The sequence below is a fragment of the Lachancea thermotolerans genome (genome assembly GCF_000142805.1).
Source record: "Lachancea thermotolerans CBS 6340 chromosome B complete sequence".
Taxonomy (NCBI): Eukaryota; Fungi; Ascomycota; class Saccharomycetes; order Saccharomycetales; family Saccharomycetaceae; genus Lachancea; species Lachancea thermotolerans.
In genome coordinates, this window is record NC_013078.1 from 403,891 (window position 1) to 418,850 (window position 14,960).

At 51.1% G+C, this 14,960-nt stretch overlaps 7 protein-coding genes across 7 annotated transcripts; 4 read left to right on the top strand and 3 right to left on the bottom strand.

The window, feature by feature from the left end:
* Nucleotides 1-58: 58 nt before the first annotated feature.
* KLTH0B04928g (SEC61-beta family protein) lies at nucleotides 59-328 on the bottom strand (the record flags this gene model as incomplete). Its single annotated transcript, XM_002551955.1, has 1 exon — nucleotides 59-328. One exon carries the CDS (start codon nucleotides 326-328, stop codon nucleotides 59-61), a length of 270 nt encoding a protein of 89 aa, XP_002552001.1.
* Nucleotides 329-1,646: 1,318 nt separating this feature from the next.
* Nucleotides 1,647-3,389, top strand: PIN4 (Pin4p; the record flags this gene model as incomplete). The annotated part of the gene is made up of 1 exon (XM_002551956.1): nucleotides 1,647-3,389. The coding sequence occupies one exon, from the start codon at nucleotides 1,647-1,649 to the stop codon at nucleotides 3,387-3,389; it is 1,743 nt and encodes a 580-aa protein (XP_002552002.1).
* An 873-nt stretch (nucleotides 3,390-4,262) lies between these two features.
* KLTH0B04972g (NAD(P)-dependent alcohol dehydrogenase) lies at nucleotides 4,263-5,345 on the top strand (the record flags this gene model as incomplete). Its single annotated transcript, XM_002551957.1, has 1 exon — nucleotides 4,263-5,345. The coding sequence occupies one exon, from the start codon at nucleotides 4,263-4,265 to the stop codon at nucleotides 5,343-5,345; it is 1,083 nt and encodes a 360-aa protein (XP_002552003.1).
* Nucleotides 5,346-5,667: 322 nt separating this feature from the next.
* SAS3 (histone acetyltransferase) lies at nucleotides 5,668-7,890 on the top strand (the record flags this gene model as incomplete). Its single annotated transcript, XM_002551958.1, has 1 exon — nucleotides 5,668-7,890. The coding sequence occupies one exon, from the start codon at nucleotides 5,668-5,670 to the stop codon at nucleotides 7,888-7,890; it is 2,223 nt and encodes a 740-aa protein (XP_002552004.1).
* A 256-nt stretch (nucleotides 7,891-8,146) lies between these two features.
* On the bottom strand, nucleotides 8,147-9,934 carry KLTH0B05016g (SANT/Myb-like DNA-binding domain-containing protein; the record flags this gene model as incomplete). Its single annotated transcript, XM_002551959.1, has 1 exon — nucleotides 8,147-9,934. The coding sequence occupies one exon, from the start codon at nucleotides 9,932-9,934 to the stop codon at nucleotides 8,147-8,149; it is 1,788 nt and encodes a 595-aa protein (XP_002552005.1).
* Nucleotides 9,935-11,247: 1,313 nt separating this feature from the next.
* On the top strand, nucleotides 11,248-12,978 carry KLTH0B05038g (HARBI1 family protein; the record flags this gene model as incomplete). Its single annotated transcript, XM_002551960.1, has 2 exons — nucleotides 11,248-11,286; nucleotides 11,962-12,978. The coding sequence occupies 2 exons, from the start codon at nucleotides 11,248-11,250 to the stop codon at nucleotides 12,976-12,978; spliced, it is 1,056 nt and encodes a 351-aa protein (XP_002552006.1).
* Nucleotides 12,979-13,085: 107 nt separating this feature from the next.
* On the bottom strand, nucleotides 13,086-14,384 carry KLTH0B05060g (KLTH0B05060p; the record flags this gene model as incomplete). The annotated part of the gene is made up of 1 exon (XM_002551961.1): nucleotides 13,086-14,384. One exon carries the CDS (start codon nucleotides 14,382-14,384, stop codon nucleotides 13,086-13,088), a length of 1,299 nt encoding a protein of 432 aa, XP_002552007.1.
* Between the last annotated feature and the right edge of the window lie 576 nt (nucleotides 14,385-14,960).

A 14,960-nucleotide genomic window follows, 5' to 3' on the forward strand; every position in this document is an offset into this window, starting at 1 on the left:
TAAAGAGTACGTGCAAATCGCAGACGCCGCGCCAGCTCGGCCGGCCGGCCAGACCCTCTTAGAACAGCTTGCCGGTGACCTTGGCCACAACGTGCAGGGCGACCACGGAGAAGATGAATCCGACTGCCAAGAACAACACGACCAGCGGGTCCACGCGCAAACCGTTAGCTTCATCTGTGTACAACTTCAGCACGCTGTTGGAGGAGCCACCGAACCCGGCCTGTCTGGTCGACGCGGGCGTCTGTTTCTGCTGCTTCTCCTTGACGGACTGCGCCTGTCTTCTTTTCTGCAACGTACGTTGTCCACCTGGGGGAGTAGGAGTCGACATGCTGGATCAATTGGCTGTGGTGAGGGGTGGACTGCGACGAGATACACCTGTACAGATGGGCTGGCTGGGTCCAGATAGAACCTAACTTTTCGGACAGGTTGTCAGTATGCAATTTTTTATGGCGATCGCGTTGCCGTCTGTGGTGACAGGCGCTTATCGCACACGTGCCGAACAATCGCTTACCACGGAATCTTCTTCGGGCACTTTCGGTGTAGCTCGGCGGGTAACCCACATGACATGCGTGTATAGTGAGCAGTTCAAGTACCCATATACAGGCACAATCATCATGCGACACGAGTAATGATCAATCACGTGCAATAAACCACGAATCTATCACAGGGCCAGGCCCCCACGCCGACTGAGACGCCCATTGCCACGGCTGGCTCTTCCGTACAGAGCGACCACTACCGCCGCCTGCGGCGCGTCCAGCGCTGGCACAGATGGTGCCGTACGGAAAAGCTCGCAGGCCAACGTGGGCCAGCATCACAGGAGACGAGGTGTCTCACGTGCTCAGAGGGCATGCCAAGCCGCCGAGCAGAGAATATTCGTCGTGTGCCATGCGCCGCACGGAACACGTGCGTGCCAAAAGCCGAGACCATGCTAGCCAGCTGAAAGCTGCGACAACGCCGCAAACACCCAGCGGTTGGCACGCCCGGCAGTGGCGATTTACGGCCTCCAGGCGTGCCAGAGGCCTAGCTGGAGGGCTAACTTGTGTGTGCACGTGAAACAAGGCAATGTAAATAAATATCATTATACACGGATGAAGCAGGCTTGCGTTGGAGCGACCTGCGCGGAGCGTAGGAAGAGCCGCATGCGAGCCAGCTGAGTAGGCGCAGGGCGGACGCGAAGTGGTGCGCTTTTGGACGGCGTGGCCGCGGCGCGCGGGCTTTGCCCGCGGTCGTGGCCTCTGACGGATGCCGTGCGAGAGCACATGAGCACATGGGGGTTACCCTATGCAAGTATACGGCTCGAAAATCTCGAAACTTAACCATTAATCTCATCAGACCTCCTTGCCGAGCTGGCACTACGCCAAAGGTCAGTGGCTAAACACAGACTACCGGGCTCTGAGCTTTTCCAAATACCACAGCACCTACGGACCCCGATCCCGCGTCAGTTACCCCACTAAACGCCTGCACCTGGAGTTCCACCTCTCAGCGCCTACTCCGCGTTATCTTTTTCTGTCTGTCACCAGCGTCCCCAGGCTTCCACCCGCTGTGTTGCTCGCAGCGTCCAGCCATTGAACATCCACAAGCAAAACAGAATCACGATCCAGAACCTTCCGGCTTCGTATCACCACCTTGCGCGCAACCGGTCTGAAATGTCAGACATGCCCGCAGCCACGCTACAAGAACCCTTGATGGGCAACTCCGCCGCGATGGGCGGGTCCGTGTTCGCCCCGAGATCTCCGGAGGACGATGTCATCCCCACGGCCATCGTCATCAAAAACATCCCGTTCGCCATCAAGAAGGAGCAGCTGCTCGAGGTCATCGCCAAGATGGACCTACCCCTGCCCTACGCGTTCAACTACCACTTCGACAACGGCGTATTCCGCGGTCTCGCCTTCGCCAACTTCGCCACCACGGACGAGACCACACAGGTGGTCCACTCGCTGAACGGCAAGGAGATAGGCGGCCGCAAGCTGCGTGTCGAGTACAAGAAAATGCTGCCTCAGGCCGAGCGCGAACGCATTGAGCGCGAGAAGCGTGAGAAACGAGGGCAGCTCGAAGAGCAGCATCGCGCCACGTCGGCCCTCTCGCTCCACTCGCTTAACAAGTCTCCCAACGTGGCAAGCGGCCCCGCAGCCGCCGCCGGCAGCAACGCCAACACCAACGAGACCGCGGGAGGCGCGGCGGCTGGCTCAGCGGCCGCCAGCACCAGCGGTCCAACGCAAAGCGCCTCGCAGGCTCTCTCGAACCCTGCCAGTTCGCAGATGTTCAACGACTTTGGCAGCAGCGGCGGTGCCAATGCCACAGGCGGCCCTATAAACAGTGTTCTCTCATCGCAACCTGCCATGAGTTCCCAGCCGCTTCTCTCGGCCCAGAACACCGCCACCTCGATGGTTCTGCCACCTGCCCTGCCAGTCGGCTCCTCAGAGCGTTACTACGCGCCCCTCCCGGCGTCCAACAATTTGCCTCTGCCACCACAGCAGCTGGACTTCAACGACCCGGACACCCTCGAGCTCTACTCGCAGCTTTTGCTCTTCAAGGACCGCGAGAAGGCCTACCACGAGCTGGCGTACCCGGTGGGACTCTCCGCTTCCCACAAACGCGTCATCAACGTTTTGTGCTCCTTCCTGGGTTTGGTGGAGGTTTACGACCCTAGCTTCATCATTATCCGCCGCAAAGTTCTCGACCATGCCGCGCTGCAGTCACATCTGCAGCAGGAAGGTCAGTTGTCGTTGATGCAGCCGCTGCAGCCTAGTTCCACTGGCGGCTCTGGCATGTCACGCTCGCATTCCTACACTTCGTTGTTGCAAGCCCATGCCACGGCCGCGGCTGCGGCTGTGAACAGCGTTGGCGGCCAGTCCCAACACATTCCACCACCTTCTCAGTCCCCACTTCTGCAGCCCACAGCGATTCACCAGATGGAGTCTCAGCACCAGCAGCAACAGTCGCTTCTGAGACAGCAAGCCACCCAGACGCCATCGTCCTCCATCCTCCAGAATAGAATCCCCACCGGTTATGCCACAAAGCATACCACGCCTTCTGGCATGAACAACCCGCTGCTGAGAAACGCCGGGGTTTCGCCCACGACGGGCCAGGTCCAACCTAACACCGTGCAGCGGATGCCCTCCTTCTACTCCCAGGCTCCTTCCACCCCCAACTTGAGCGACAATCGCTACGGCAGCACCCAAAACCTTGTTCCACAGCACACCAACGGCAGCGTGCACTCCAATTACTCAGTGCACTCCTTCCATGACCCCTCTGCCGCGGACCCCCAGAACCACGCCATGATGTACAGTTCCGTGTCTCAATTGGGAATTGGGCCGGAGTTGGAGGGCGACCTCAGCCGCTCCCTCAGTGGACTTGATCTACAGGGAAAGAAAAATCTCTGGGGATGAAAACGAAACGTCGAATTATGGGTTTTCAGACAACAAGAAAGACCTTGAGTGTCTTTGTTTGAGTGCTCACGAAGTTACGAAGAATGAATGAACAGTCAAAAAGCTAAAATGAACGCGAAGTGGTTACGACACCGGCGAGACCTATGAGACCTGACTTTTTTTTTACACTATTTTTCCCCTGTCTGGTATTTTGAATACGCGGGGAAGGGTTAGTCTAGGGTTTTCGTTGACGACTTACGAACAATAATTTCCTCTGCATAATCCCCAAATGATAGATTCGACACTGCGCGCTCTGCTCTACGTGTATTATGCCCCGCTCTCTGCAGCTTTTACCCATTCTTATAAACAATGTGTAATCCAAAAAAAATGAAGTTGATAATGCTATTTGCCAGCACTGCGGGCGAGCGGCACACCATCGCCACAAGTTCATAACGCCGGTTGCCACCCTTGCGCCGTCGGCTTCGAAAACTTACGAAATGTCAAAAATTGACACGAAAAAAAATTTGAATTCCGCTTTCTCCAGCAATTCACAAGCCTCGGTGCCGTAGGTACTATGCAGATAATTTGGTGCTTAGTTGCGTAAGGCAAAGAAAAATGGGTTGCTGTTTTGGCTCGCTAGATGCAAAGAACGCCCTCGTAAGGCCATGTTTCATGTAGCGACCTGTGACCGAGTGCAGGTTGAGCGGACGTCATCATTTAGCGCGGGTATTAGTAAAGCTTCTATTACAGTTGCAAGCTTGCTCTAAGAATGACTGCGGCCTGGCGCAAGGTATAAAGGCAGTAGTGTTCCTTGTGTCTCTCGCTTTGACTTGGCAGATCTTTGTAGTTGTGACATAAGACAATTCATCACATCAAAAAACTCAAAAGCTGAAAATGTCATATCCCGAAAAGTTCCAAGGTATTGCCGTTCAGGACCATAATGACTGGACACATCCCAAGAAGATCTCTTACGAGCCTAAAAAATTTGACGACTACGACGTTGATGTGGAAATCGAGGCCTGTGGTATCTGCGGTAGTGATACCCACTGCGCCAGCGGGAACTGGGGCCCTAAGTCGCTGCCGCTTGTCGTTGGCCATGAAGTGATTGGCCGCGTGGTTCGCGTTGGTCCCAAGTGCCACACCGGTGTAAAGGTCGGTGACCGCGTGGGTGTCGGTGCGCAGGTGTCTTCGTGCTTGGACTGCGACCGCTGCAACAGCGATTTTGAGCCCTACTGCGCCGAATTCATCACAACTTACAGTCAGCCCTACCCAGATGGCTACGTTTCGCAGGGTGGTTATGCGTCTCACATTCGCGCGCATGAGCATTTCGTGATTCCTATCCCAGAGAAAATCCCAACGCACCTAGCTGCCCCGCTTCTTTGCGGCGGTATCACGGTATTCTCGCCTCTAATTAACAACGATTGCGGACCAAACAAGAAAGTCGGAATCGTGGGTATCGGCGGTATTGGCCACATGGGTCTGATCTTCGCCAAAGCTCTCGGAGCTGAGGTCTATGCAATTTCCAGATCGTCTGCTAAAAAAGAAGACGCCATGAAGCTAGGCGCTGACCACTTCATCGCTACGAAGGAGGAGCCTGACTGGGAAAAGAAGTACGCCAGCACTCTGGACCTGGTTATTGTTTGTGCCAGCTCTCTGACTGAAATTAACCTGGAGCAACTCATCAAAACTATGAGAATCAAAGGTAGAATCATTTCCATTTGCGTGCCAAAGGAGACTGAAGAGCTTAACCTCAAGCCCTTCCAGCTCAGTGGTATCACGATCGGAAACAGTCAGTTGGGCTCTCGTAAGGAGTTGATTCAGTTGCTGCAATTGGTTGCAGACAAGGACTTAAAAATCTGGGTTGAGACATTGCCTATCAGCGAAGAATCTGTTCACGACGCCTTTGTGAGAATGGAAAAGGGCGATGTTAGGTACAGGTTTACGTTAACCGACTTTGATAAGGAGTTCCGCAACTGAACCAAAATTAGTGCGCAGACCTTATAGGTTGAGGGTATAACTATTTAGATGTCAACCGGCGATGTTGAACATATAGCACGTGATATAGACGGATTCCCTTCCAACTTTGTTGTTGTTACGTGAATGCGTTTGGTCATGAAGAGAGGTAAGCAACCAGCACTTTAGCGAGTAGAGAGTAGCGTGTGAGTGAATTGCTACAAAGCTGGTTTTTTGGTTTTCGGGTTTCGTGGAAGCGGCTTTTATGGCAGTGTTTTAAGTTTAACTCTTCTCAAATCAAAGCCATTTGTGAATATTTTGAGGCACACCGATCAGGCTACAGGCCATGGGCTCAAAGGATGTCAATAGTCAGCGACATCAGCGCCTCTTGCGGAACATTGAAATCACAGACAATGTACACGCTGTTACGGCGAACGAAATAGCTCGCAACCCCGATGGCTACGCCCGTCAAACAAGAGCGAAATTAGCATACCATCCTCGTGATGAGAAAACCGAACTCCAAGTGAAGCCCAATCTTCAGTGGTCACTACCAGACGATGCAAAAGAAGCAAACGCACTCAGTTCGCACGTCGAGTTTATCAAGGTTGACCCTGTGAGAGGCACATTCAACAAGCATATCGTTAAACTGCGATATGACCCAAGGAAATTGCTGAGTTTCGACAACTTGATCAACAACGCGGCGCCCGATCCCCAGAAATACCATGTTGACTTCGAGATACGTGAGCCTGAAACTCTTTTCAACAGAATCGACAACGAGTGTTCCAAGCCATACAGATGCGCAATCGGGGACAGGAGAGATTACTCAACACAGAGAACGACACCGTCGCTGAAGGACCGCGAATTCTTTCAATCTCTGCTTCATAAAGCCGCTCCTGCAAGCTACTACAATGGCAACCTACTTCTGGCGTTCAATGAAGCAGAAGAGCGGGAAATCACCAACCCCAAGAAAAACAAGTCCAGGAAAGCCCCATCGAAGATTGAGTACATTTACTTCCGTGACCATGAGATAAAAACGTGGTATACAGCGCCGTACCCCGAAGAGTTCAACAAAAACAAGATTTTGTATATCTGCGAGTATTGCCTCAAGTACATGAACTCGCGTTACGTTATACACCGGCACCAATTAAAATGTTCGCTTCGCCATCCGCCTGGGAATGAAATCTATAGAGAAGGAAACATATCCATTTGGGAAGTGGACGGCCGTGAAAATGTCATATATTGTCAAAATCTGTGTCTACTGGCCAAACTGTTTCTGAACTCGAAAACTCTCTATTACGATGTCGAACCATTCATTTTTTATGTCCTCACCGAACGCGAGGATACGGGCGAGGAGTCGCAATTTCATTTCGTTGGATACTTTTCGAAAGAAAAGCTGACTTCAACTGATTACAACTTGAGTTGTATTTTAACACTTCCAATTTATCAAAGAAAAGGATATGGTCATTTTCTTGTTGATTTCTCATACCTGCTCACAAGAAGAGAGTATAAATGGGGCACCCCTGAAAAGCCTCTGTCAGATCTTGGACTTCTTTCATATCGGAACTTTTGGAAGACAAAGATATGCGAAGTCCTGGGAGAGCTGAAGGAAGAAATTAATCATGCAGAGAAGAAGGGCGAGATTCTGCATTGTAGTATTGAAGACCTGTCCAATCTGACGGGAATGATACCAACTGATGTCGTTTTCGGACTAGAGCAAATAGGCGCCCTTCATTACTACAAAGGAGAAAGCAAGCTGCAATTTGCGATCAAAATCGACAATTGGTCTCTCATTGATGAGGTCAACAATGCTAGAAAGTCTAAGGGCTATCGTGCTCTTGTGCCAGAAAAATTGGTTTGGAAGCCAATGATATTTGGCCCCTCCTGTGGCATCAATGCTATGGGGACAATGATTGAAACAACAACTGGAGCGGCACGGAGTACGGCTACTGGTCAGCAGAATGGTATCGATACTTTCAAAAATAGCGTTTCCGTGTTGGTTAATTTCCTACGGGATGACATAGAAGATCCTAGGAGCATGGAAGCTATATGCCAACAAAAAATTCATGACCAGCAAGGGCGCCACTTTGACACTTCCAAAATAAACCTTATGACCTTAGCATTCAACGCGCCTGTATCTCGCAGGCTAAAAAATTCTGCATCTAGCCTTGTTTCGGTTCCTAATCGTTACGACGATAATGAAACTAACAATAACACGTTCTCAGCTCCCAATGGCGGCGCTGATCTGGGTATTGTAGATCCAGAGCTACTCGAAGAAACGGAGCAGATTGATGAAGAGGATGAAGATAATGACTTGAACGAAACACTTGCAGACGGCGATACCATAGGAGACGAAGAAGTTAAATTCTCAAGCACTTCAGAGGATGAGGAAGAGGATGAAGACGAGGAAATTCCCGGGCGAGGTGTGTCCAGCTCCCAAGGAAGGTTCAGCAGAACTAGGAGTGGACGTGCGATCAATAGCCACCGGGTCATTGACAGCGACGAACATGAGGAAGAGCATATCGCCACAAGACGACTTCGTAGCATGGACCCACTACTAAAAAATTTGTAATAGTAAACTGTAAAATTAGTTAGCCAAAAAGGTAACGTATTAACACCTAACATATTCAACCTAGATAATACATAGTCTCCAGCTTGTTTCTTCCTAAATAAAAAAAAAGGGAACCGAGGACCATAACCGTGAACCTTGAAGAGTAAGTTAACGAACACAAAAACCGGCCTGTTGTTCGCAACTCGTCGTAAAACTTTTGGATGGCGCGAGGCTTGAATAGTCAAGTTTCACAACTGTGACTGCCTCATTTTTGTCGTCATAGTATATTTTTGAAAATACTGTTGAGGCTAGGAAGCTGAGCGCCATGACTACCGGGCGCCATTGGCTCAGCAGCAGGTGGAAACGATGGGTTACGATGCCCGTCTAAACCTGGCGAGCAGTTGTAGCTCGAGCCCCCGACGCTTTTATTGACCACGATGTTGGGCCGAAAAGAGCTGTCAAAGGTTGTCGGTGACTGGTCCCTGTTAACCGGACGTGGAGAAAACACTGGCGAGTGCTCCCTATCATTAGAGCCAGAAGAGGCTGACAAGGATGGAGACACCTCCTTCTTGATGTTAAAGGGTGTTTGAGAAGGATTCCTGGAAGCATCATCGACTGCTTCTCCGCCTTCTTCATCGACCGCGATGTCCTCTGTGAGGGATCTCTCTGGAGAGTCCAGCGGGGAGTCGCTGGAGGAAGAGTATGTGCTCTTGTCAAGAGCGCCTATCCGCCACTGGATCTCCTGCTCCGACCTATGTGGAAGCAGGATGCTCAACTCGTCCATAGAGAGGTGATTCTCCTGCCTTCCACTGAGTAGCTTATCCTCATCAAGAGACCAGTCCTTCATCTCTGTAGGATATGTAGCCTGGTGCAAAGATGAAGCATTGGCGGGAGCGAAGTTCTGAAGAGGCGCCTTAGGAATATCTGTGTAATTGGACACAGATTCACGCCTATCTAGCGTACTATGAGCGAAGCTCTCTCTTCTCGTCTGGATTGCAGAGCCCCGCCTTGAGTTGGAGGAGTTGAAACTCTCGCGTCTGGAAATAGAAGCAATGGATGATGGTGCCTGGACCACGGAACTGCGACGAGATGGGGTCGAGAAAACGCGATCTGGGGGCGCCATGTTGAAGGAGGACCGTCTAGGTCTTGAAGAGAAAGAGTTTTTGCGGAGCTTTGACGTTGTCAGGGTGGTGTGCAATGCCAGTGAGAGATTTGGTGTTGATGACGACGGGAGCAGTGACTGCTGCGCGACGGAGGAACGCCTAGAGCGCACAAGCACCTTGGGTATCAGCCCGAGGTTCTCATCCTGAGACTCGTTGACGTCGATCGTTGGGACATGCCCTGTAGAATTCGATGTCACGACGGAGGCAGCCGCAGAGAAAGGCGCAGACGCGGATGCCATTGCAAACCCCGATGGCGGAGCCATTGTGTGCGAGTACGACCGAGGCTTGGCAAACTTGCCCGCGCCTGGCGCAGGCTGCAAGCTATGCCGTGACTGGGCGTTGGCGAGCGTGGCTCCGGTCAAGGTTGGTCTGAGCGGAAAGGCTGCGACGGCTGGTTGATGGGGCGCTGGCGAGGGCGCGGGCACTGCTGACAGGGTACCGGCGTTGGGGAGCGGCCCCAGCGCTGGCTGGGACAGAGCGCGAGGCGGGTAGGCTTCTGACGCTGGAGCGGCCGTGGCCGCTAGCAACGCCGGATGAACTGGTTGGCCCAGGTCGTGGGGCACTGCTGCTGCCGCTGCTGCTCCTGCCTGCGGCGTCGCCGCTGCGGGCTGCGTCCCGGCGGCGGGCGCTACGCCCACCGCGTCGGCCACAGCTGGCGCCTCGCCCGGTCTCCCCGCAGTTTTCAGGTTGCCGGACTTGAGGCGTCGCCAGCGGAACTGGCACGCATTCGGCGTCCTGTTCTTGAAGTACTGCGCGATGTCCTTCCAGCCCAGCTTCTTAATCTCCTTGAGGTGCCGTAACAGCACGTCATCTTGTGGGTCCCACGACGACGGATTCTTACTTTGCGCGACCAGCCCGCCGCCGGCACCGGCCAGCGACACTGCGGATTTCGACGTGGTCATCTATCTGTCTCTCGGATCTGGCTTAACCATATACTGCCACCCGGTGTTCCAAGTAGCGAGCTATTCCTGACTTTTTCGCGTCCTAAAGTGGCTAAAAATCTCTTTTGACACTTGTGCTTTGTTGCGCGATGAGCTAGCCTCTTCACAACATCGTCGAGAAATGTTGCAGCTCGCGATGCGCTGGAAAAAAGTGGTGAAAACGTACATAGCACTTGCTACGAAGTACAAGAGGACGAGCGCCGGAAAACTGCGCTGCGTCCCCGTAGATAGTGCTTTCTGAAGATCACGTGTAAATGGTACTCTGACATCACGTGATAGATGAGGCCTCGCGGGAGCCCGTCGCGGCGTCTGTGTGCTGTGTCCGCCGGCTTCAGTCTCGAGGGCGCGGGTTGGCCGGCGAGCAGTGCCGGCACTGGGCCTGCGTGCGACCTTGCAACGGGCATGGTGGGTGCTCCAGCCTGCGACGGAGGCTTTGCCTCGACGCGTCGTTCTATGGGCTACGTCCCCCATTCGAGTCCCGGCACGCTGGCGGGGAGCGAGGCAGGCCGAAGCGGCAGCCCCGCCCCCGCCCTACAGCGTAGCCGGGCGTGCATGCTCGTCGCTTTTATATGGGCAGTGCGCTAGCTTCACGTGCACGCCGCTGCCGAGGCTCAATCGCGTTCGCGCAGGCCTGGCTGGCAATGCAGGGCTGCGGGCCAAGAGCCGTTATCTCTCTGCAGGTGCGAAGATGCTGCGGGCAGAGGTGCGCTCTTGCTGTTCAGGCCGGGAACCAGGGGGCTCGTAATTTTTTATTTTTGTCTTGGCTTTAGCGTACAGCGCAGATCCTCGATACTAGGGGCGCCGGGGCGCGCCAATGCCCTCAAACTGAGGCTGCCGAGTAGCCCAGCGGGCTCAGTGCTCGCCTGCGTCGCGCGGACGTTCTGCACCCCAGGAAGCCGCGGCGACGCGTCTCTTGCGTCTCTCGCTTCACAATCAGAGCCCCGAGAGGGAAGCGCCGCGCTCGGGCGTCGTAAACGGCGGCGCGCCGAGCGTTTTCTCGACACCAGCTGCCCCGCCCGAGCAGAATCCCGGCTGCGAGGGTTCTTTGCCTCTGCGTTCGAGGCGACGTCCTTGCGCGAGCCCACGTCCGGGGCCGCGCGTTCAAGCTACAAACACCATCGCCTACGCAGACATCGCGGTCACTACCTATGTAGACTACTTGTAGCTCGAGGTTGCCGCGCGCCGCGCAGGGCAAGTCGCGCAAATGTGTTTTTTCTGCCCCTTTTATACTTTTTCCAAGATCCCCGGCGGCTCATTCCAGAAAGCTCCACGAAATGCCGCTCAGCATGATCGAGGCTCTCTCATGTAGCGCCGTACGTTCGACGGTAGAGTACTTGTAAACGGCCTGAGGTTGATAATGAAGAACGACTCAAGGATGAAAAAAACGTCAACCCATATGTAGAGTTTGTAAACAGGTTGAAGTATGGGTTGAAGATCGAGTTCGAGACAAAAGAAGTCCGGCGACATTTTGGGTTGCGCGTGACAACAATCCACTTCTTTCCAAGCTGCCCTCGCGACTACAATTGAGTCCTTATTGTACCTTGAGCTTTCTATTATTATGAAGACTTCAGATGTTGAGCGCTTGGCCTATTTACATCAAGAAATGTGTGGCCTGCATAACTATATGGGGTACTTGAATACTTACAGCGACACTTAAAAACGATGGCTTCTGCAAATTCATTGAAAATGTAGCCACGAATCAGTACCTGTTGAGATACACATATGGAAACCTTGTAATCCGCCGGGCTACAAATAAGTTGACGCAGCGCACACCACAATTAGTTCTTGGAACGCTGGAAGACAATGGAGTATTTCACAATGAGGAGCGCATTTTAATTGAGAAATTCACTGAGCAACTGATTGCCAACCAAATTCAATTCGAGACTAGAAGAAGGTCCAGAGAGCGAGGTAAGAACTTCTGCTATAATAAAAATTATCATAGCGGCGGAAAGTTCAAACTAAAATACACTAACACTGACTTCCGAAAGCTGACAGGTTTTTGTAAGTCTGATTTCGATCGTGTTGTTGAGGCACTGAAGATACCTTCCTATATTGGGGCATATTCATTTGATGCTTTTGAATGCTTCTTCATTTTCATTGCTAGATTGAAGAGTGGTTGCACTTATACCGTCCTGACTAGCCTTTGTGGAAGGGAAGCTTCAACAATTTCAAGAATCATAACATTTGTGACGTGCTACCTGTTTCATATTGCAAGTCCATGTCTGTCTGTTACTAACGCATCATGGCTTGCTGATCGTCTTGCCAACATCGACCAAAGCCTTTTAAGTTCAAGCAGGTCAATCTCTAACAGTAGAATCGTGGGATTTATCGATGGCACGCACGTTAAGATAGCCCGGCCGCACGGAAACGCGAGACTAGAATGTGTGGCTTACAGCGGACACAAGAAAACACATACCCTAAAGTATCAGGCAGTAACCACCCCAGATGGTATATGTATAGACCTGGCGGGGCCTTTTGCCGGCAGCCAGCATGATTCCTTTCTTTTTACAAATAGTGGTCTGTACCGTAGACTAAAGCCAGCACTAAAGGTCGGTGGTATTCAATATAGGATATTTGGGGACCCCGCCTACCGAAGTTCAGACTTGCTGACGGTCGGGTATAAGGGACAGAACTTAACAAATGGGCAAAAAGAGTACAATACGATTTTATCTGGCTCGCGCGTATCAATCGAGTGGTTTTTCGGCGAAGTCAAAAACAATTTCCAAATCTTTAATATTCTGGGAAGACTGAAAGTAGGAGGTGTGAGATTTTGTGGTGCTTATTTCACTATTGCTGTATTCCTAACAAACCTTAAGCATTGCTTAGAAGGATCCCAAGGTTCTAAGTATTTTAATATTTCTCCACCACGCTTTGAAGAGTACATGAATGGACTCAAGTTCCCCCAATATTTCGATGGCTTCCTTATAGACGTCAATGGAACTAGTTCTTTTTTCTCAAAACAATACGAACACCTGAGTTTTGATAGACTCGGAAATATATTATAAGCGCATTTGAGAAGGAAGATAGAGAGGAAGAGGGACCCGCGTGAACCTGCAGCGAGATAGTGTAGCAACAAGCTGGAAATGGTTTTTTGGTACGTCTTGTAGCTGTTTCATGTATAACGACTCACGAAATTGTGCAACAATTTCTGTAACGCTTCAGATGATGGGGACTTATCCCCTTCCAAGCTTTTAGCCCTGTCCATCATTTTAACTAAAGTGTCAATTTTCTTAGCATCATGATCAAACTGCTCGCGTTTTTGACGCTCAAGCTCTAACTCTAACATACGTTGGTTGTGCTGAAGACTAATCTCTAGCTTTTTTTGCTTTAGCGCAAGCTCTTGATCCTTTCGCTGCTGTTCTTTATCTTTGTATTTTCTTTCTTCCACGGCTGCTGCCTCGATTAATTCTTTGAGTGTTTCTTGCAGGTCGCCTACTAAAGCTGAATTAGAAAGAGAATACTGTGCAATTTCCTTAAAGTCGAGCAAGCGCCCCATCCTTTTATTTCTTCTCATTGTGATACTATTGGGCTGGTTAATATCATCTATTGAAGATGGTTCTTCAGAGTCAGAGTTACTAAGGCCTTCTGTTACGCTCGGAATACTATTAGAACACAGCATCTGGCCCAAGGTTCTCTTGTTATTTTGGCGATCAGTTTCCAGTTTTTGGATTTCTACTTTTCTTTGTTCAGCATCATTTTTCAGCCTTGTAAGCATCTCTAAATTGTTATCAACTTTATCAACACCTGTAAATGAAAACGGGTTTCGCTCATCTCCTGTCGTAACCGCGAACAGTTTGGGATGAGCATTATCCAGCAAATATCTGCATTTGCTTTTAATTTGCGATTCTGTTGGTATAATGCTGTTCTCGAATTCCAATGTCATTAGTAGGTCATACCAGACGCAACTCCACTTCAAAGATATCAGGCTGCTTTGCTCTAACTTGGTTAGTGAAGGTCTCTTAAGATGCTCGAATCCGTAAAAAGGCCCAATCTCAAGGCAGTACTTAAGAAGATAATAGGTAGCATTATCTGTCCACTTAAATCTGTATTCCTTGCCACTGTCAGCTGATCTGTAGCCTTTGACCCTAATGAGCTCCTGTATAGCTTTTATCATTTTTCCATGTGCACGCTTGAGATGTTTGATTAAACCTAGTTCCTCGGTTATTATCGCTGAGTGGAAATATTCAAGATAAAGCTGCTCTTGTTGCATTTCATCGTGGCTTGTCGTCCCCACTAAGTTTCTTGGTGATGGAGATACGTCTCTTCCAGTCTCCATATCATGGTTATCAATCTCAGTGGAGTTGGCTTGGGCATCATCATCACCGTCATTAAGTAGAGTTTCTGAGCACGAGATTTCGCGGGGAGCCGGACGTGCAGGACTGTTGATACTCTGACGTTTTCCAGATTCCATGGCTAGCTTGAGAAGAGGTGGACGATGATAGCCTCATTTCGGGTTTGTTAATCATCGCTTCAGCTTTACGCGTTGTTGATATTACATAAGAAATTGTTGTTTCGCAGGTCACTGAAGCACGAATGGCCCAAAATCCAACTTGAAGAAAAAGTTCTCAAGTCGGCGTCATATTTCGACTTGATAATCGAGTTGAAGCGTCAAAAAGGAAAAATTTGATCTTCAAGTCGTTTTTCATTATCAACCTCAGGCCGTTTACAAGTACTCTGGTTTGCCGAGCCAGAACGCCACCGGCGACACAAAGCTTCTCTCGCAAGAGCCGCAAGGCTCGCCGCGCTATTGCAGAACCGTGCGAAGTTGGCTCTGAAGCCAGCACACGTGGCGCCAGGACCTCACGTGACATCCGTCACGTGAGGCCTCGTTGATGCGCCGCAGGGCCGCGAAACCGTATAGAAAGCATAAGCCAGGCTGTGCTGTGGCGATTTTACGCGGTGGCCGTGAAGGGCCAATCAGAGCCGTCGACTGCTCTAACTTTCCACGAAGCGCGCGCGTCTCGCACGCTTCGCAGGCTTCTTGTCT